This window comes from Passer domesticus, chromosome Z, assembly GCF_036417665.1.
Source record: "Passer domesticus isolate bPasDom1 chromosome Z, bPasDom1.hap1, whole genome shotgun sequence".
Classification (NCBI taxonomy): domain Eukaryota; kingdom Metazoa; phylum Chordata; class Aves; order Passeriformes; family Passeridae; genus Passer; species Passer domesticus.
This window is the reverse complement of record NC_087512.1, coordinates 48,476,533-48,497,427: the sequence shown is the minus strand read 5'-3', so window position 1 is coordinate 48,497,427 and position 20,895 is coordinate 48,476,533. Positions and strand designations below refer to the sequence as shown.

At 38.1% G+C, this 20,895-nt stretch overlaps 1 protein-coding gene and 1 long non-coding RNA gene across 7 annotated transcripts in view; one reads left to right on the top strand and one right to left on the bottom strand.

The window, feature by feature from the left end:
- The window catches only part of LOC135289292 (mucin-17-like), a 66,330-nt gene that overhangs the window by 35,393 nt on the left and 10,042 nt on the right, over window positions 1-20,895 (bottom strand). For 3 of the 4 annotated variants that reach the window (XM_064402786.1, XM_064402787.1, XM_064402788.1), the window contains 16 exons: window positions 19,049-19,195; window positions 17,793-17,885; window positions 16,354-16,475; window positions 14,805-14,934; window positions 12,565-12,738; window positions 11,946-12,091; window positions 10,144-10,198; window positions 8,764-8,880; window positions 5,615-5,747; window positions 4,994-5,065; window positions 2,903-3,482; window positions 2,646-2,797; window positions 2,448-2,507; window positions 2,126-2,179; window positions 1,526-1,588; window positions 61-999 (listed from right to left, as the gene is read on the bottom strand). In XM_064402786.1, coding sequence (XP_064258856.1) covers window positions 61-999; window positions 1,526-1,588; window positions 2,126-2,179; window positions 2,448-2,507; window positions 2,646-2,797; window positions 2,903-3,482; window positions 4,994-5,065; window positions 5,615-5,747; window positions 8,764-8,880; window positions 10,144-10,198; window positions 11,946-12,091; window positions 12,565-12,738; window positions 14,805-14,934; window positions 16,354-16,475; window positions 17,793-17,885; window positions 19,049-19,195 — 3,037 coding nt within the window. The remainder of the gene's footprint in view (window positions 1-60; window positions 1,000-1,525; window positions 1,589-2,125; window positions 2,180-2,447; window positions 2,508-2,645; window positions 2,798-2,902; window positions 3,483-4,993; window positions 5,066-5,614; window positions 5,748-8,763; window positions 8,881-10,143; window positions 10,199-11,945; window positions 12,092-12,564; window positions 12,739-14,804; window positions 14,935-16,353; window positions 16,476-17,792; window positions 17,886-19,048; window positions 19,196-20,895) is intronic. The other variant, XM_064402789.1, reaches the window with a different exon arrangement.
- LOC135289294 (uncharacterized) lies at window positions 629-12,599 on the top strand. 3 transcript variants are annotated; one of them, XR_010352080.1, is made up of 4 exons: window positions 629-2,540; window positions 4,916-5,041; window positions 5,542-5,713; window positions 12,494-12,599. It is a non-coding gene; the product is annotated as an uncharacterized LOC135289294 (long non-coding RNA). The 3 variants fall into 3 exon arrangements; XR_010352081.1 differs by lacking the exon at window positions 12,494-12,599 and adding an exon at window positions 6,189-8,772; XR_010352079.1 differs by lacking the exon at window positions 12,494-12,599 and having other exon boundaries at window positions 5,542-8,772.

Below are 20,895 nucleotides of genomic sequence, written 5' to 3'. Positions count from 1 at the left end.
GGTTGGAAGGAAAGGCAATGTTGGTTCGAGAGAGAGTAAAGGTTCTGTAGGATGACACACCGGCAGATAGGTCGCTTCCAGACACCGTGTAGGTTCTGTTGGGTGACATGCTGAAGTAGCCTGAGTCACTTCCAGAGGAAGGATAGCTTATGCTGGATGGCATACTGGAGCCTGAGTCGCTTCCAGACACAGTATAGGTTCTGTTGGGTGACCTACTGAAGTAGCCTGAGTCACTTCCAGAGGAAGAATAGCTTATGCTGGATGGCATACTGGAGCCTGAGTCGCTTCCAGACACAGTGTATGTTCTGTTGGGTGACATACTGAAGTAGCCTGAGACACTTCCAGAGGAAGGATAGCTTATGCTGGAAGGCATACTGAAGACTGAATCGCTTCCAGACACAGTATAGGTTCTGTTGGGTGGCATAAGGAAGACTGAGTCACTTCCAGGAAAAGAATAGGATGTGTTGGGTGACATCCTGAAGACTGAGTCACTTCCAGAAGCAGTATGGCTCCTGCTGGGAGCAATAGTGGAGATTGAGTTGATTCCAGAGAAACTGTCAGTTCTGCTGGGTGACATCCTGAAGACTGAGTCACTTCCAGAGGAAAGATAGCTTATGCCAGATGGCATACTGGCACCTGCGTCACTTCCAGACACAGTGTAGGTTCTGTTGGGTGACCTACTGAAGTAGCCTGAGTCACTTCCAGAGGAAGGATAGCTTATGCTGGATGGCATACTGGAGCCTGAGTCGCTTCCAGACACAGTGTATGTTCTGTTGGGTGACCTACTGAAGTAGCCTGAGTCACTTCCAGAGGAAGGATAGCTTATGCTGGATGGCATACTGGAGCCTGGGTCACTTCCAGACACAGTATAGGTTATGTTGGGTGACATGCTGAAGTAGCCTGAGTCACTTCCAGATGAAGAATAGCTTATGCTGGATGGCATACTGGAGCCTGAGTCAGACACAGTATAGGTTCTGTACCTTGGCCCTCCCCAGTGTCCTGGAATAAAAACAATGCATATAACCTTATCAGGAGAGAATCTACTTTTGCTGTTTGTTTAATACCCCTCACAAGAGTACGTATGTGAGGTACTTGCAACTGTTTGCTTCTTGTCTTAGTTGCTTATTTGAAACACAGGAGCCATAATTATTATATATCAATCTTTAAGAGACAAAGGGCATTACCAGAAGTATCTTGCCCTAGGCAGGATTGTAACGACACATTGTTCCACGTATTCTCACAGACATATTTTACACACCATCATGATAATTTCTAGGTGTGTTTTTTAAGCAAGGAAACAAGCTTGTACAGTTGGGAAAAAACTTTAATTCCTGTGTTAGTTACACCACCCCTTTGTTGTCTGAAAATTGTCTCTGAAGATGTCTGTTTGCACTAGATGTGTTGCTCCAAAGCCATTCTACTAAAGCGCTGTTGTGTTTGCCTACAGAAGCTGTGCAGCATGAAGGTGGATGCTGTCTCTGAACCCATATCCAAGTGAGTATAATTTCTTGAAAAGCAGACTTACCATCAGGAGGAGGACCACGAGGCGTACTGGCTCCTTGGGGTTGAAAGAGAAAGGCAGAAGGCCCTGTTCAGAGGAAGGAAATTTACTTCAGAGCAGGTACATTTTTAAAAGCAAGGAAATACAAGAAACTGAAATGGTTATGGTTGGAAGGAAAAGCTATTACAACAATGTTAATGGTTTATAAGAGAAAGAAAGGAAGAACCCTTTGGTTCTTAAAAAAAAAAGAAAGAAAAAAACCCCCCCGCTATTCAAAAAAAACCAAACCCCCACCCACTCACCACGACCACTCCCCAAAAGCAAAACAATCCAAGCAACCCAGCAGCTAAACTCAGGGCAATATCAAAATTATCAAAGCAAATGAAGGACTCGTTATAAAAGGAATCCTCCAGCAGTAATTTTAATCTCTGTGTTAGCTTTCAGCATCCCCTTTCTGTTCTGAAGAGCACCTTCGAATGTTTCTGTTTGCGCTAACTTTATTGCTCCATTATGGTTCCCATTAAGTGTTGTTGTATTTGCCTACAGAAGCTGAGCAGCAGGAAGGGAGTTGCTGGCTAGGAACCCAAATCCCGGTGAGTACAATTGCTTGAAAAACAGACTTACCAGCAGGAGGAAGAGGAGAAGGAAGAGGAGCACGAGCTGGAGGTGCACGAAGGGCTTGGGAGGGAATAGGAATACAAATATACTCCGGTCAGAGACAGCAAAATTACTTCAGAAGAGGTAAATGTTTAAAAGCAAGGAAATGCACAGAACTGAAATGTTGCAAGACATGGCGGTTTCTAAATGTTGGCAGTAGTGTTATTGCTCCGTTGTGTTTACAATGAGGACTTGTTGTATTTGTCTGCAGAAGCTGTGCAGCATGAAGGGTGATGCTGGCTCTGAAGCCACATCCAAATGACTATAATTTCTTGACAAGCAGACTTACCATCACCAGCAGGAATAGGACCACGAGGCGAAATGGGTCCTTGGGGACGCCGGAAGGAATCTGTTGAGAGACAGTAAATTAACTTCAGAGATGGTAAATTTTAAATACCAAGGAGACGCATGAAAAGGAAATGGTTATGGTTGGAAGGAAAGGCAATGTTGGTTCGAGAGAGAGTAAAGGTTCTGTAGGATGACACACCGGCGGATAGGTCGCTTCCAGACACCGTGTAGGTTCTGTTGGGTGACATGCTGAAGTAGCCTGAGTCACTTCCAGAGGAAGGATAGCTTATGCTGGATGGCATACTGGAGCCTGAGTCGCTTCCAGACACAGTATAGGTTCTGTTGGGTGACCTACTGAAGTAGCCTGAGTCACTTCCAGAGGAAGAATAGCTTATGCTGGATGGCATACTGGAGCCTGGGTCACTTCCAGACACCGTGTAGGTTCTGTTGGGTGACATGCTGAAGTAGCCTGAGTCACTTCCAGAGGAAGGATAGCTTATGCTGGATGGCATACTGGAGCCTGAGTCGCTTCCAGACACAGTATAGGTTCTGTTGGGTGACATACTGGAGTAGCCTGAGACACTTCCAGAGGAAGGATAGCTTATGCTGGAAGGCATACTGAAGACTGAATCGCTTCCAGACACAGTATAGGTTCTGTTGGGTGGCATAAGGAAGACTGAGTCACTTCCAGGAAAAGAATAGGATGTGTTGGGTGACATCCTGAAGACTGAGTCACTTCCAGAAGCAGTATGGCTCCTGCTGGGAGCAATAGTGGAGATTGAGTTGATTCCAGACAAACTGTCGGTTCTGCTGGGTGACATCCTGAAGACTGAGTCACTTCCAGAGGAAAGATAGCTTATGCCAGATGGCATACTGGCACCTGCATCACTGCCAGACACAGTACAGCTTATGCTGGGTGACCTCCTGAAGACTGAGTCACTGCCAGGTGAAAGATAGCTTATGCCAGATGTCATGCTGGCACCTGCGTTACTCCCAAACGAAATGTCCATTGTCTTTCTTCGCTCTCCCCATCTTTCTGGAATAAGATGAATGAATATAACCAAATCAGAATAGCATCTGCTTTTGCTGTTTAAGACCTCTCACTAGAGTACGTATGTGAAATCCTTGCAACTGTTTGCTTCTTGTCTTAACTCTTTATTTGATTCACACTGTACATAATTATTATAAATTAATCTTTAATAGACAAAGGACACTGGCAGTATTCTTTTGCCCTTGAAGTATTGTACTGACACGAGGTTTGAAGTTTTATATATTCTTACAGACATATTTGAGAGGAATCAAAATTACTTCAGAGAAGGTACATTTTTAAATGGATGGAAATACACAAAACTGAATTATCTACTGTTGGGAGGAATGGGTATTACAAAAATATTATTGATTTATTAGAGGAAGAATATAAATGCCTGTAGTAGGGAAAAAATGGAAGGAGAAAGAAGAAAGAATAAATGAAATATGAAATGTACACATTCAAAAATAATACTCCATACCACCCACCACCACTCCCCAAGACCAAGAAATCCAACCAACGAAGCAACCTAAACCAAACTGGAAACCATAATTTTCCAAGTAAATGAGGACCAATAGAAAAGAACCATCCAGTAATAACTTTAAACCCTGTGTTAGCTTTCACCATCCCCTTTCTCTTCTTTAAAAATTTTCAGAACATATCTTTTGCACTAGTTTTTTTGATTAATTATGTTTAAAATCAAGTATTGTTGTATTTTCCTATGGAAGCTGTGCAGAAGGAAGGGAACTGCTGGCTAGGAACCCACATCCCAGTGACTACAATTGCTTGACAAACAGACTTAGCAGCAGGAGCGGGAGCAGGAACTGGAACAGGTGTAGCAATAGTAGCAGGAACGAGAGTAGGAGTAGGAGCAAGAGTTGTAGTAAGAATAGGAGCAGGAACAGAAATAGGAACCGGAGCAGTTGCAGGAGTTGCACGAGCTGCTTGGGGTGAAACACGAGGCTGAAAAATATCTGTTGAATAAAAGTAAGTTTTAAAAACCAAGGAAATGCACAGAATGGAAATGGTTATGATTGAAAGGAAAGCCTAATCCAAAATGTTAATGGTTTATTACAGAAAGAAAGGAAAAAGCCTTTGGCTATTAAATAAAAAAGAAAAAAGGAAGAAAAAAAAAGTAATATTGCAATTAAAAGAAATAATAAAAAAATTCAAAAATCAATTATCCACCCTCCCACCCACTTCAACTACTCCCCAATACAAAAAATGTCCAAGCAACTAAGCATCCAAACCCAAACTAAAACCAAAAGATTCCCACAAGCAAATAGGGATGAACAGAAAAAACATTCCTTTAAGAATTTTAAACCCTGTGTTAGTTTTCACCATCACCTTTCTCTTCTGAAAAAAGTATCACAATATTTTTTTTGCACTAGTTTTCATGCTCCATTATGTTTATAAGTAAGGTTTGTTGTATTTTCCTACAGAAGCTGTGCAGCATGAAGGGAGCTGCTGGCTAGGAACCCAGATCCCAGTGACTACAATTGCCTAAAAAGCAGACTTACCAGCAGGAGGGAGAGCAGGAATAGCAGGAGGTGAACCAGCTGCTTCAGGTGCAAAGTGAACTTGTGAGGATTCTGTTCAGAGAAAGTAAATGTTAAAATGAAAAGAAATGGACAGAACTGAAGGGGTTATGGTTGCAAGGAAAGCCTATTATAGAAATGTTAATGATTTATAATAGAAAGAAAGGAAAATCCTTTGGTAAAAAAAGGAAAGAAAGAAAAAGAAAGAAAAAGAAAGAAAGAGAAAAAAGAACAGAAAGAAAAGTAATATTAAAAACAAATCAAAAAAACCAGCACACACCCACCACCACCACTCCTGAAAACCAAGAAAACAATCCAACCAATCAAGCAACAAATCCAAACTAAAACCAAAAAACCCACAATCAAATAGCAACCACTAGAAAAAAAATACACAGTAGTAATGTCAATCCCTGTGTTAGCTTTCACCATTCACTTTCTCTTCTGGAAAATGTCTCAGGACGTTTCTCTTTGCACTAATTTTATTGCTCTCCATTATGGTTACAATCAAGTGTTGTTGTATTTTCCTACAGAAGCTGAGCAGCAGGAAGGGAGCTGCTGGCTAGGAACCCACATCCCAGTGACTTGCTTGAAAAGCAGACTTACGATCTTCACTAGGAGTAAGAGCCTGAACAGCTGTTATGGGTTGAAATTGAAACTGCGGAGAGTCCCTTCCTGATAATGCGTCAACTTTGGAAGATGCCAGTGAGTAGAGATCCACAAAATTTCTAAGCACGTGCTTTAAATAAAAGTAGAAGGAATCATTAGTGACAGGCAAGCTACGCTTAAATGCCAAATAGCACACATCCAAATTTTTTACAAAAGACAGAATTTTTTTCAGCAGAGAAATCAAATAGAGTTTGTAAGCCAGGCAGAATGTCAGTCCCAGGACTAAAACATCAAAAACATCTCACACTGGGTTTTGTATTTTTTCTAAAATGTTGAATATTAATGTCATTGAGGAAAAGGGAATTACTCCACCCCTTAGTTAGAAGATGCTTTGACGAAATGTTTTCAAGCATGCACTACAGCACTGAGCTCTTGATGCAACTTTTTCATTTTATTTCAATACAAGATTCACTGCAGGTTCAATTTCTGTTCACAAAAAATTACCACATAGTTTCAGGACAATGTTCACACTTCCAAGATTAGTCAATTTACTAATCTTTCCACTCCACAGCAAAAAAAATAACTTGGCAGTAACAAAAGAAACATCAGAAACCTACAGACCTCTGAAAACAAATAATCTGATTGCACTATAACTGAAAAAAAGGAAGAGTTTCCATGTATGCAGCAGAAGAATGTCCCAATTTTGTTATATTGATTGTATTGATGATAAATTTAGAAGCACAAGAAAGCACAGATGATTCGGCAGTGCTGGTAACTTTATATCTACCCCAAGTAGTCTCAGCTAACTGTTGAAATGATTGATCTTCTTTACAATGGTTAATCACATTTTATATGTTCAGTTTTTGCTTTCAGATAGTATGACTTTGGTCTTTTGAATGTAAACGTGTGATACAGACAAAAATCAGCTTATCATCACAAACAGGGGTTTGCAAAGATTTCTGCAGTTTTCCTTTGATTGGTTTCACATTGCTGATTTTCAGAATAGATGTTAACACAGCTAAAATCAATAGGTTGTTTCATTGTAGTGTCTAGGAAACAGAAGTGGCAAATTAACCAATATCACATCTTTTCTCATCAGAAAGAATCTCCAAAAACATCCTGGTGCTGTGGTTCTAGTCCTAAAAGAGGATTCTTGCAGATTATAAGGCTTTTAATTGAAATGTGCTCATCACCTTAGGCTAACTAAGGCAGTTCTAGAGGATGTGCCTGCAAAGAACTCCACTGCTTTTAATGACAAGTGTCCCTAAAGTCATTCCTAACTGCTTACCTTACTCAAGATTGCAGGATTGCCCTTAATACAGTTTGGCACAGAGTAAAACTAAAATCCATTAGGTGACCTCAGTCCATAAAGGGCAAATTGTGTAATAAAACCCCAATAAGGAGCTTGGAAAGGAATCAAACAGGAAATTGAAATGAGGGCTGAGGAGAGAGAGAGGGAAAAGGGGAAAACAGAGATGGGGAAAGGGAGAAAGAGGAAAAAGTACAGAGAAAAGGAAGTTCACAGTGACACAGTCTGTGAGCCATTGGTGCTGTTTGTCCTGATTTACCAAGTGCACCTGAGGCTGCCAGGTGAACAAGAACTTTGCAATTCTGCCCCACCAGCAAGCTCCCCAGCACATGCTGTACTATGTTATTTATACCACAAACACTTTGTGCAAATATGAAATGCAACTTTTTGTGTTTATGATTCTCTTCTGAAGAGAAAGAGAGAATAGGCTGCAGATGCTTCTGCTATCATTGTGAGGTCAAAAAAAAGGGAGTTGGGATAAATGGGGCTAAAAAAAAAGTAAAAAAAGAAGCATCATTCACTACCAAATGAGAAAAGCAGGATTTAAAAGCTGGAGATTGCCACAATGCCTTCTGTGGAAAGATGCCACCTGTGGGACCTTTTGTGCAGCTCTAAAATGGATCATCACTGTACTGGGGAAACATTTGTAATTCTACCCTTTGATGGATAAGCTCATCTGTGCTAATTAAGTTTCATGGGAATCTCAAGGCATTACATATTCCATATTTCCATATTTTAGTGTGGAAACACGATAATGCACACATAATTTATATCTTTATCATACTGAAATATATGTATGCATGCAAGAGGGCAACAGTGAAAAACTTCCAGTTTAGAACCTGCCTTTCTTGAATGTTGATTCTGTGACCCTGATCCTGCAATTATATACTGCATTAGAACAGAAAAAAATCTACAATAAGTGGAAAGGAATTACTGCAGAAACTCACACACTGTATGCAATACTTACTCTGCCTAAGTTTCCTTGCACTTGACTTGATTACCTGCTCTCTCACTGATTCAGACAGAGAAGCACAATAAAAGAAATATGTACTCACTCTGCCTTTTGTTCTCTCATTGGGAAAAAACCATCAGTCTTGGCACTAATAGATTCTGCACAGTTATAAAAACTAATAAGTTTCTGTAGAAGACGTCAAATTTAGAAACAATAAGGAGGCATTGTACTGAATCTATGTTCAGAGCTGAAAATATGGCACATTTCCTGTTAATTTCCCTTTATTCCCACTCATTGTTTTGTCCTAAAAAAAATAGTATTTTGAAATGTGCAAGTCTTAAACCTACATGAGCAAAATAGCTTCTATATTTAAACATTCTAAATAGCAGTTTCTTTTAAATGAGGAATGCTCAAAAGCCCACAATTGATTCTAGAACTGTGGGTTGAAAAAAGTCTGATACTGACCAAGAAGGAATAGGAAAATCTTGTCTTCTTTGTCTTGTTGGTTTTGTTTGTTTGTGGGGACTTTAATTGGTTTTGGTTTTGTTTGTGGTTTTTTGGGTTTTTTAAAATTAGTCTTGTGCATATTAATGGGAAAAAAAGGGAGGGGGGTAGAGAGATATTAATTTTCAGGTATATTTACTTCTGTCCGTGTTTGTATTCCCATCAGTTAGTTAACACTGTAACTGCAAAATTAAAAGTTACCATCATCTCTGAAATACCACGTGCAATACATGAAATTGTCTTTCATCCATTGACTGCAATAGTTTTGAAGCTTTTTGCTCTCCACATGCTCAGAGCAGTCTATCTGCCTGTTGTAGCTCAGATGCAAAAAATGAAAGAGAATTTTAAAAAAATTAAAGAGGATTTGTTTTAGCCTCTAACCTGGAATGATGCAGCCTCTGGTCTGCCTGCTGTTGCTTCCTCTGGAAGGGTCTCCAGCCGCAGGCTGGGGAGTGGCGCGGCTGCTGCAGCACGTGATGCCATGGCCTGCTCTCTGGCCTAAAGGGAAAAATACCCCAGCATCAGTGGTAATTCTCCTTCAGACACACCAGCTGGGATGAACCGTGTCCCCTTGAGCCCGTTGAGTGGACTTGCATTGATCCCTGGACCTTATCATCCATGAATAAAGTATGACTGAATTTTCATTGCAAATAAAACTGTCATTCACAGTGCTGGGAGAGAATGCTACAAAAAATTAAAAACCAACCAAACAAAAAAAAACCACAAACAAACAAAAAAAACCCCACAACACCTTGCCCTGGTGTGAAAAGAGAAAGGCCAAGGACATGGCACGTATGTATTACTGTAAAAACCCAGCACTTGCTGCATGACATTCACTTCCAAAGTTTGAAAGAAGCCAGTGTGGAGATGGTGGTGGCACAAAGGAAATTTTCTATCTGCACCGTTTGCTGTAGGAGAAACATGCAGTTTAGGTTCTGTCATTTTCCATGACCATTAAAGAAAAGAGATTTCAAAAAGATACCTGAAAACATAATGAACAACAGTTTTGGTGAACTCAGAAACTATAATAAAGAAGAGATTCCCATGTTGCTAGGAAATAAAGATATAGTAAGGGAAATTAACACTCCAAGGTAATGAAATCACTTCTTTTGCTCTGTGCTGCTCTAGATTAAAAACAGTTATAAAACCATCTGCCATGAGAGCTATAGTTGGAAAAATAGTCCTTTCTCCTAAATAATCAATATGTACAGCTTGGTTGGACCTTCAAATAGTCCTATACCAGGCCACAACTTTACAAGTCACAGGGAGAATTTGAGATTACTATTAAGTTTAAAATATAATTTTAAAAAATATCATGGAAGTTTCTGATCACAGATTATGACTTCGTGCCTTTTCTTTTCCTATTTATGATGTTTCATAGGTTAAAGCAGCAGACACAAAGCCAAATGTTTTAGGGCCACCAAGTATGTGACCTCTCATCATTCAGTGGAGGGGTAACTCCACAACAATTGCCAATTTTTGGTGTGTTCCATTAGTCTTTACTTGTCAACCAGAAACAGTGCTCAGGGAGAAAGTGAATTTTGTCATAACTTCTACATTTAGAACAAGCTGTGTATGTACTACAAACTTGCATTTTATTTCACTGTGGTTTTTTTAAGATGGAAGAAGTTGAGAGGGGAAACTTCAACACTAAGGAAAGGAAGTTGCTTTGCAACAACTTCTCTCCTCCCTTGAGAGTCAGCAGTTCTAAGGCTCTAGCATGTTTGGAAAAAAATCAGAGGGAGCACTTCAAATTCTTACCTCATTCAGGGCAGCCTCCACAGCTTTCATGTGATTAATGATCAACTCTTTGTCTCTATTATAAAAGAAAACAAAACAAAACAAGAACAATGGAGTAACTTTATGGAACTGAAGCTCTACCAATGTAGAAATTAATTTTCTGCTACTTTATGGCTGTCATGTCTTGTAAAATAATTGTTGATAACTCAAACTATTAGTATTTTCTCCCTTTTCATAAAATCTCCAATGCAAACTCTAAAAATAATTAATGTACCACTATTTGGTGCATTTCCATATAAAAGATGCTTCTGTTGAGGATAAGCAATTAAAATGGATGTAATTATAGGCCTATCAATGAACAACCATAATGGCTTTGATATAGAACCATAAAAAGTATTAAGTTTTAATAAATTAGTAAATTACTAATCCAAATATATCCTTTCAAAGTTTGTGATGATTGCAAATAATTAAAAAACAGACTTTAATTTTTTTGTTTGTTGGTTGGTTTTTGTTTGTTTTTTTTCTTTTCTTTTCTTGAAAAGCCAAGACATTCCAGATCATTATTAAGTTTTAAAACAATTATGTTCTTGTATGGGAAAACATGGACAGATTCTGTTTATTCAATCTGCTTTGTTTATATGTTTCAAAGGGAGAAAAAACCTTATTAGTTGTGAAGAGTTAGTATAATAAAGGAGGGAAAAACAGCTTTCTTTTTTGATGTTCAGCTGCTATATACAAGGAAAAAAAAACAATTAGTTTTAAAGTTACTTCACATTAAAATAACCTTTTTTGATATATGTATGGCCACAAGCAATGACCTTTACTGAAATGCCCAAAATAATTGGGGCAGGATGAAAAGGGCAAGCTTTCTAGAAGAAATCCTTCTGCAGGTGACACCCACTTTGATCAAAACCTACCAAACAACATTGGTCATTTTAATTAGCTTGCTAAACATTTCATTAAGGACTATACAAATTGCATTATTTCCCTGGTGCATAAAACCCTTAAAGCTCCTGAGATGTTTTTCTCCAGAGGTTGAATGGTCCCAGGTATGATGAGAAGTTTTAATGAACTAATTTTTTTTAGATCCTAGCCGTGGAACAGCAATATTCATAATACGTATTTCATACTATGATAAGTATTAGAAAACAAAGTCTGCAAAGATTTATGTTTTTCATATGGTATAAGAACAGGTTAATAATAAGCCCCTTCAAATCAAGGGGGTTCCTTTTGACTACCAATCTTTTCAAGACCAGTGCCTGAGCCTTTCCTTCCACTCCAGGTTGTGGTGTAAGCGGTGTGGGGAATAGGTCTAAATCCAAAACTCCCTGAAATCAGCTGGAAGACCTGTCTTGTACCACAGGAAAGGCTAGGTCCAAAATGGGTTTCAGTCCCTTTGGCAGTGAAGACCTGTCCCCTAACTGATGCTTCTGTATTTACTATAAATAAATTGTATCTGTCTATAAAAAGATGGTGTGGAAACACAGAGAACAAACAGTAATTTCTTAAATTAACAGAACTTTAAGGATGTGCCATAGAGGTGTTGTCAGATCACTAAGATAGCAGAGGTATTTTGTTTGGCAGTTATTTCAGCACCTAGAATTTGGAGCAACGTTATGGGATAACTGCATAAAATGCATGACCTAGTATTTTGAACTAACACTTTTGTTTTAAGAAGACTATCCCTGAATTTAAAAATAAAAGAGACATATCTACTTTTCTCTTCTAACCTTACACTGTCCAGGGCTAAAGCCCTGCCCATGGAAGTAGGAATTTAACATTTTGTTCATTTTAAGTGACATCCCCTAGGCCCCAGCACTCACTTTACTCCCTGATCAAGGGCAAATTCTGCCTCCTGGAGAGCCTTCCACAGCTGCTGCTGGTCTTGCTCCATGTCTTTCAGGAGTCTCTTCTGGTGATCCAGGACTTGCTCTCTTTTCCTCAGCTCCTCCATTGCATTAGGGAGGCTCTGCCAGCAGACAGAGAGCCGAGTTACTCTTTAGCCAAAATAAACTTCACTTTATGCCACTGGCCACTGACCAATGTGAAAGACAAATTGATTGTGAAGTTAGATTTGGACCACTGCATACTAAGGTTTTACGAATTTCCTAGCAAAAACATTACTGACTTGGAATCCCCCTAGTTTTTATTATATTTGCTATGTATAAATGTGTTTTAGAAAACAAAATTATTGTAGGCAAAAAAAAAACCCCAAAACAAACAGCCATTGAAGACTTTTTCTTAAATTGTTAAAAATAAAACATAGCTTAAAAAAAATTAAAAAGGAGCCTTTGAAGTGTTTTCTCAGTAACCTAACATTCCCAGAGACTGAGTAGTGTGTGTGTATTTACTCCTGTTATTTTATTTACAGAAGGACTGCACTATTTGGCTTATTTAATGAAAGGTAAAGCTCTGGTGACTGTTCCAGAAGAATAATCTTACCATCAGAGATAAATTGGAGACTTGGCTTTTATCTATGTCAGTAAATGAGAGTGATTCCAGTCTGCTACTCAGCTCCTGAAGCCGTTGCTGGTGCTCTTCTAGAAGCAATCTTGCCTCGTGCTCACGCTGCAAAGCATTCTCTAACTCCTTGCGTATATTGTCTTCGTTGAGTCTCTGGAAAGAGAAACAAGTTGTGCCTGATTCTGAACTGTATTCAGTGGTTTCCCTACCACTGAGTGAGTTCCACTTACAAACATATCAAATTCTAAAATAAACACATGCTTAGGATTAGTATTGAGAGGTTTTTTTAACATGAAGACATCACTGAACAATAAGGTGGCAGAGCAGCTAATTGCTGTGTTTTTCATAAAGAACATTCATGTAAAGTCTTAGCATTTATTATTGTAGTCTAATTAGCACTATAGGATGCAAAACTTTGACATTTAGAAGGAAAAATATGCAGATCAATGTTCAAAATTTTAGTGGATAACTTATTAACCCTTGTAAACACCTTTGTGGAGTGTTCTTCTCATACATTTTGGGAAGCAAAATCAAACTATCTCAATGGAGTAAACAGTATCACATACAGGCATTTCTGCTTCCCAAAGAAATACAAACATCTTTGGGAAAAATGCAAGGCCATCCAAGGCAAGAAATACCTGATCTCATAAGGAAACCACTAATACAATCTTCCAAAAATGACTATTTTTATCACCTGCTCAGGACTGTCTTGTGGTTTGAAATCCTTTGAGTAAAATGATTAAAACAACCAGCTCTATGAATGTGACAGTGAGACAATCCTTTTTTTTTTTTTTAAACTTTCAGTAACATAACATTACTTTTGAGTCCACCATTAAACACTGTTTCCATTACCAGAAATCTTGATTGTGAATGGAATCTTCTCCTGAATTCTTGTCATGGATAACATATATTTTACTAAGGAGTACAAATAAAAAGGAAAACTCCAACCACAGTAACAGCTAGAAAGCACTTTAGGTTTCTATAGTAGAATATTTTCAGCTTGTAATTCTGTTTTGTAGTTATAAATAGCAATCATTAATGCCTATAGTTAGGGCAGACAGTTGCTTTTCTCTCTATGTATTCATTTTGTGCCTGATGAAATGACTTTTTCAGGATAACTAGGCCAGCACATGTCTTTTAATACATTAGTGCTTGCATGGAAGAAGCTGCTGTCCTCCCAGAAAGGAAAAAGAAGATCCTGATTTTATTTGTCTTCAGTTCATGAATCACAGATCTGCCTGGGCAGTGGACAACACTAAGTCAAAGTGTGGAATAACTCCATCAACTGAACAAAAGACACCCACAAATCTGAAGACTCTCTTATGCAGTTCTCTGCTCCTGTCAACAGGGAACAAACCTCATGTAGCTTCCATGCTCACAGCTCTGAGAGAGAAAGAGAAGTTTCCAACCCAACACCAAAAATATTTCATATTGCTAGGAATAGAAACAGAGCAAATGTTACCACATAATGAGAGATCTTCTCAACATACCAAAAACTTTCCTTTGTCCCTGCTGCCTTGCAAAAAGATGGCAAAATTGTTATTCAGGGTGTAGCTGGGTAAGGACAGTAGAAAGGCCCAAAGTGGTCACATAAGAGGAGAAAGTCTTCAGAAAATAATCCAGTGAAATACATCCAGTGTGCCAAATCCACAGCAAAACAAGCAAAAAACAAAACAACAACAACAAAAAAATCCCCTCTGCTTTTCTACCTGAAAGCTTGAAACAATTTTCAAGCCATTTTTACAGTCAAATACTTACACTAAAACTAAAAGAGTGTATGAAATAGAAATAAACATTTCTACAATGGTAGCTAATGAAGCTTGACAAAAAAGTTGGGTAGAAAGACAGAACATTCCTCACATGAAATGATAATCCGTATCTACAAAATGCCTTAATTAGGAATGCCAGTACCTCCTACCCATACTTAAAAACCATTTTCAAATTATCTTCTCCAAGGTGTTGGTTACATTTATTCATGTATTAATTTTTTTAAAGGTAGCATAATTACAAAAAGGGTAAGAGAATGGCAGAGTTCTTCCACAGCTCAGCACAACAATGCAGCAAATTTTCAGCATAGTAAATATTTTGACAGTGTGTTTTAAAAAACCTAAACAATGCGTGCCGCTTTTTTTTCCTTACTGTTGAGAGGATTTTTCTATTTAGTATTTACTATTGAGGCTTTTTTCTAGTCTGTTTACTATTGAGGCTTTTTTCCTTACTATTGAGCCTTCCTGCAGGCTGAAGCTGGCTGGAGGATTCACAAATATCTCAGAGGATTCTTCAGCTTTGTTCCTTTCTTCAACCTGGTCTTTCCATTGCACACTTGAGGATGAATGCTGTCTTCGTGAACTGGAAAGTTTCCACAGTAAGATACTTGAACCAAAATTACTTCTGTCAAATGCACTGTGTTCTTTTAAAGGATAATCAATGGATATGGCAAATACCACTTTAGCACATCACACAGCTTCTGAAGCTGCTTGCCTTTCATAATTGAATGAAGAAATTTATATTCCTTCTAAGAAAGATTTTTCAAGTGGTTATCTTTTCAGATACCAAGCCTCGTGTCAAGCAATTCATAAGATTATTTGGATATGGCCTCAAAGTTACATATAAAAAAGAGAATTCTTCATATTTTAATTAACACAACAGTTGTCTTTAGAGAGACCATGGTCACTTCTTGCATCATCAACCTGATTTCAAGTACAGTTCTTGGTCCTAAGGTTTTCACATGCCTGACTCTACTCTGTCATGACTTTTAAAGCAGACTAGCCAGAATTTTAATCTGTTCTTGCACTGTGTCAGTCAGGAAAACAGATAGATCAAGAACCTGGCATGACTAAACAGGCAGCTGATGAGGAAACTATAAGACCAAACAACAGCATAAAGGAGACAGAAGCAGGGACAGGAATTCAAGGAAGAATTCAAAAAGATTGCCTGAGTATTTAGGTGCAGGAAAGCCAAAATCTTACTTAAAATTGATGCTTGCAAAAGATGATAAAGACTTTTCCAGCTCAAGTTTTAAGTCTCTTACTAAAAACACCTTCCTAATTGTGAGTCTTGAATGAGTTGCTCAAGCCACAAACTTCCTTTCTTGTAGGAAAACTGATTTTTTTTCCTTCTCCACTGCTCCTTGTGTGAGTAAGTCAACATAAACCCCTGTGTATACAGACCCATGTAGTTCTAGGCTGAAAGAGAGGTCACCCAAGCTCTGTTACCACAGACACAGCAGACTGTGCTGGGCAGGAAACTCCCAAGAGGTTTCCTCTGCTCTCACACGTTTCAATATCTTTTAACCATTTAAAGCTTTCTACAGCCATTCAAAAGTTGAAAACAAAAGCTATCCACTATAAATGATACACAATTTCTTGACAGAAGTCTTAGAGATTCACCTGACTCACCGAACTGGAAAACAATGTTTTCATAATAATCTAAGTGTATGTAGAAGATATATTCTAGACCTGCTGGATATGTTTTCCTACACTCATCCCAACCACTACTGGAGGCTGGACCTTACCATAACTACAATTTTCAAAATTTTTGGTTTGGCAAATAATCTGTAGAAGGCCAGTTTTTATCTGTACCCATTGACAACACCTTTGGTTAGTGATAAGGGCCTGTTATTAATGGACTGCCAGGTTCTGAACCTTTACTTTGGTTTGGCACATCACACTAGATTTTCTGCTGACTGAAAATTGCAGGGAATGTAAACTACGAGTTGTACTCAAGCTGTCTACTGCCATTTTGCAATGGCTTTAAAAGGAAACTTACCCTTTTTTTCCTCTCTCCTGTGCATTTTCTGACTCTCTGGAATTATTCCATGCTCCCCCTGAAAAACCTCTCGTCCCAAGTTGGTTTTCCCTCAAAATGGTTTCAAGTTCCTGAATTCTCAACTACCAAATGGCAAGAAAGCAGTTAATGGAAGTTAGGAAAGACTACCTTGGTCTTTAATGCTGTTCACTGTTCTGTTCTGCTTTTTACAGGTGAATATATTCTATTAATTCTATATGGAATTAGAAAGCATTGAACACATGTAAAATGTATTAATACATAGAGTTCCAAACAGAGAGAAATAGATATGCTGACCAAAAGCACATTTTGTTGTCTTTTCATGGTGTTCGGATTTTCCTGTTTTAAATTATTTATACTACTGAAGTTTTCCAGGGGCATTCTCTTCATTAAGTAGACTCATAAAAGGGTAGGATTAACAGTAAAAGCTACACTTGCACTCAGAACAAAGCTCATGTGGAGCTTGTTCATGTTCATAAATAAGGAAGAAAACCTTCCTAGTTCTTCACCCATAAAAGATAAATCTCTAACTTCTAGGAATGTTACCCTCCCAGTTCCTTTGTATGTTGTAAAAGTAGAGAAGGAATTAAAAAACTGAATCATCACTACTTATTTAATCATCACCTCAGAAATCTATGTGCCTGTACTTAGAGAATGTCCTAAGAAAATAACTGACTGAAGAAGTCAGTGCTTCTTTGTGTTCCTCAGAAAACAAGAAAAAGCCCATGACATTCCCTTTTGTTTTCTCATTTAGTTTTTAAAAAATCCACTATGAAGGCTTTGTTAGTCAGTACATGAGCACTGAGAAGTCATCTTACAAATTTTTCACTTTTTAAAAAAAAAATTAACCCTAATTACTTTAATGGATCAAACCCTGTGTGGCACAGTTTAATAATATAAGAATTTAATATTCAAGTACACATATAAGATTTTTTTGCATATTCAAACTTTTCTGGTAACAGCAGATGTAATAGCTGAAATGTACTCTGAATAATTACATTTGGAGCTGCAGTCTCAGGATGCATTAATATCTCACACCTAGAGAAGCTGGGTGTATGAGCTATTCCCCCGAAATTACCTAAGTGCCCATTCCAATGATATAGGACAGAAGAAATCAGCAGTTTAACTATTGTGAAACATTTCCTTTCCCCTCACTGTTTCAATGCTACTTTGCATTCTCAAACACAAGAATGTGACATTTTATTTTAATATTGATTCTATTAACTTGATAGTTCCCTGAAAAAAAAGAGATATTTTTCTATTACCTTTTACAGTCTTGACAGTAATTGCAAAAAATCTACTCAGTGTTTTCACTGGAGCAAGGAAGTCTTAACATTTTTGGAAGATTGCACTCAGAACCTTTGCAAGTTCATCTCCTGTTTTACTGCAAACAGCTACCAAATATTTAATTAAAAGCTTACCTGCATGATTTCTGTAGTGTATTTACAGTCTATATGTGCTAGTCTTGCTGCTGCAGCATTGTCCTCCAATTCCTTTATTTTCACTGCAGCTGCCTAAAAGTACAGTTTGGAAATATTTAAGTCCAGAAAGATGAGAACATCATACAAAGACAACTTTATTTGTTCGGTTTATTAGGTCTCCAAAAACCAACCTCTGGTACCTGAATTTCTTGCACTTTGAAACAGTGAAAACTCATATCAATAAATAAATAAAAGGAAACAATTATATATCTAGAATATTAAAGTAACATTTTCTCTTTAGTTAAAGAAATTGACATAGGATTATGTCCTTGCTCATTTTTATACTCACAGGTACCTATCTCCACATAAAGGCCTGGACATGGTATTTCAGTTGAAAAAATGCTTTTAGCAAAAGCAGTAACTACAGAGCTGCTATAGTAGAAATTCACATGCAATTTTAACTACACTCTTTCCTATCAAAAACATCTTCTCACTTTGACTAATGACTGATTTGAAAAGAACAATACACCCCAAAATGACTCCTGCCTTCAAGTGATGCAAGAAAGATCAAGGAAAGGTCTTTAATATTAAAAGTAATTTAAGACACTTAAGATTACACAGATACAAGGGAAGTCATTAATTTTGGACAGGTAAAGCGAAGTAGCAAGTATGTGAGACTGAATCCTGACTCTAAGCACTTCAGTTAGGGAAATATTAACTGAAAAATAAATAAATAAATCAAAGATTTTAACATACGAGTTGTTGGCAATACATTTAAATTCTGTATAAGCTCACACATTCACAAAAGGAAAATAATTGAGAAATAGAGATCTCTGGAAGACCTATTAAAAAGAAGTCACAGCACAGAGCTTACCAAACCTCCTCCACAACAGCATCAGCCAAAAGGCTTAAGCTGTGCCTCCTCCCACAAGATGTATCTGCTTAACATGCTTAAATAAAATAAATAAAAAAATTCACAAATCCTGCACAAATACTCCTCTATACCTCTTAGTATTGCTAAGAGTACTTTCCCAGTGACATAAACCTCTTCCCATCTGCAGTTCAAACACCAGTCTCAGGTCAGGCTCGCAGCATCCACCTGTGAATCCACCTTTCCTGAGAACTGATGCTCCACATTTTGTTAATCAAATACAAGGCACTCATAGCCTAACTCAGAGGTTTCACCCCTCAGAAATGAAACTGCTCAGGTGTGCCAGTGCTTGCTGCCACTCCCAGCAGCAGGCAGAAAGCTTTACCTTCAGGTCTTGGATGAGCCTCTCCTGCTGTTTGGCCTTGAAATCCAGACGGCTGGCCTGGACCTTCAGCATCTTGCTGCAGCCATGCTGCTCTGCCTCCACATTCTTAAGCATCCTCTCTGTCCTTTGCAGGGCAACATTAGTTTTCTAAAGATAAATAGGTACATGAATAAATAAATATATCAAGAGGTACTTTTTCTGAGATAAATTATTGCAGTGGAGAGTTCAACAGAGGAATGGAGACTGCATCAGAAGATGGTATCAGAAATTTTAAAATCTAAAATGCCAGCACATATCAACAGAAGTGCTTACCCAGCAGCAGAAATGCTTTTGATTCACCACCAAGAAATCTGTGTTGGCCCAAAAATTATTGTGAACATGACCTTCTGTGGTAACACTAAATTCAGAGCCAGATCTCCACATGAAATCTTTCCCTAGAAAGAGTACAGCCCTTCCAATCTCATCTGTCTCCCACCTCAGTGGCAATGATAGAAACAGAGTGCATTTGGTAAAGTTATGCATGGGGACAAAAGTTCATTCTTGTTATGATTTTAATTGCTGAAACTTCAAATCAAATGTTTTTAGAAACAGTTACGCCCACAGACGACATATTTTTAATTTCTGCTATTCTGAAAAGGATTTTCTTCTATCTAGAAACTGAATTACTTAAAAACAACCCTACGAAATATGAAGTCCTCAGTAGAATAAAATAATCTGGTCCCCACTTCAGTTCCTGCATACAGAAATTGAACTAAGCTGCAGGCTGGGGGCATTACTGACATATACTGGGCACTGCAGCTCTATGAAGTCACTGCTACAGAATCCTCATAGTTCATAGGAATTTGGATTAAATTTAAGCTAGTCCTCTAGCTTTGCATGTCCAGCAAGACAGGTTTCTTCCCTTCAGAATGCTAAATAAATAAATAAATAAATAAATAAATAAACCAAAGCTATATTTTTCTACATTTTCTAACATTTCTGCTCTATACCTGGAAAGATACAGAAATATTTATTTCTTCAGGTTTATCTTCCAGATATTAACAAAAGTGAACTGGGAAATGTAAAGTAAGTAACAGATAGTTTGCTGTCAAATACTACAAAAAGTTTAAAAACATTTTATACTGGAAATGTAATTAACATTGGCAAACTAAAATTGTCATGGGTATATCAAGCTCGTTAAACAAGTCAGCATGACCTGCAGGATTTCAGAGTTTTGAAGAATTTCTGAGCTTTTCGGAGGGGGTGTAACTGTTCAATACTACCCCTGTAGCCAGCTGCAAATATTTGCTCATGGAAAACACAGTTGTTTTTTTCATCTTCTTCTTCTTTGTTTTTCTTTTTCCTTTTTTTTTTTTTTTTCCCCTTAACCCATGTGTAAATGACACACTCTCCCAAGTATTCGAAGGAGAAAACCGTGAAGGGATATGATCTCCTGCCTAACCCCGAGGTGATGCCATTGCCCTCCCTATCCAATCCGACCCCTCCTGTCCCAGGCCAGGATATGCCCAACAGAGCTCATCACGAACCTGTCACAAAGCAGAGAGGGTGACTTTCCCTGCGTGTTCCAGAGACACATTTCAATACTCCATTACTCCACTCCCATGCCTACCTCAGCCTTTTCACAGCCAAGTTCAGAATTACGGTTTGTGAAGTGCAGTTTTTCCAGCCAGAATTTGCCAACATGCAGAGAATCCCACTTCTCTGCACGTATTAAGACCACATTTAAATCTCCTTAGCTTTCATTTTATAACTCAGAATAACTGAAGGAGATTTAAACCAGGCTTGTTAATGCACAACACAGAAGACTGCAATGCATTAAAGCCATAATTTCCAAACCCAGACATTTC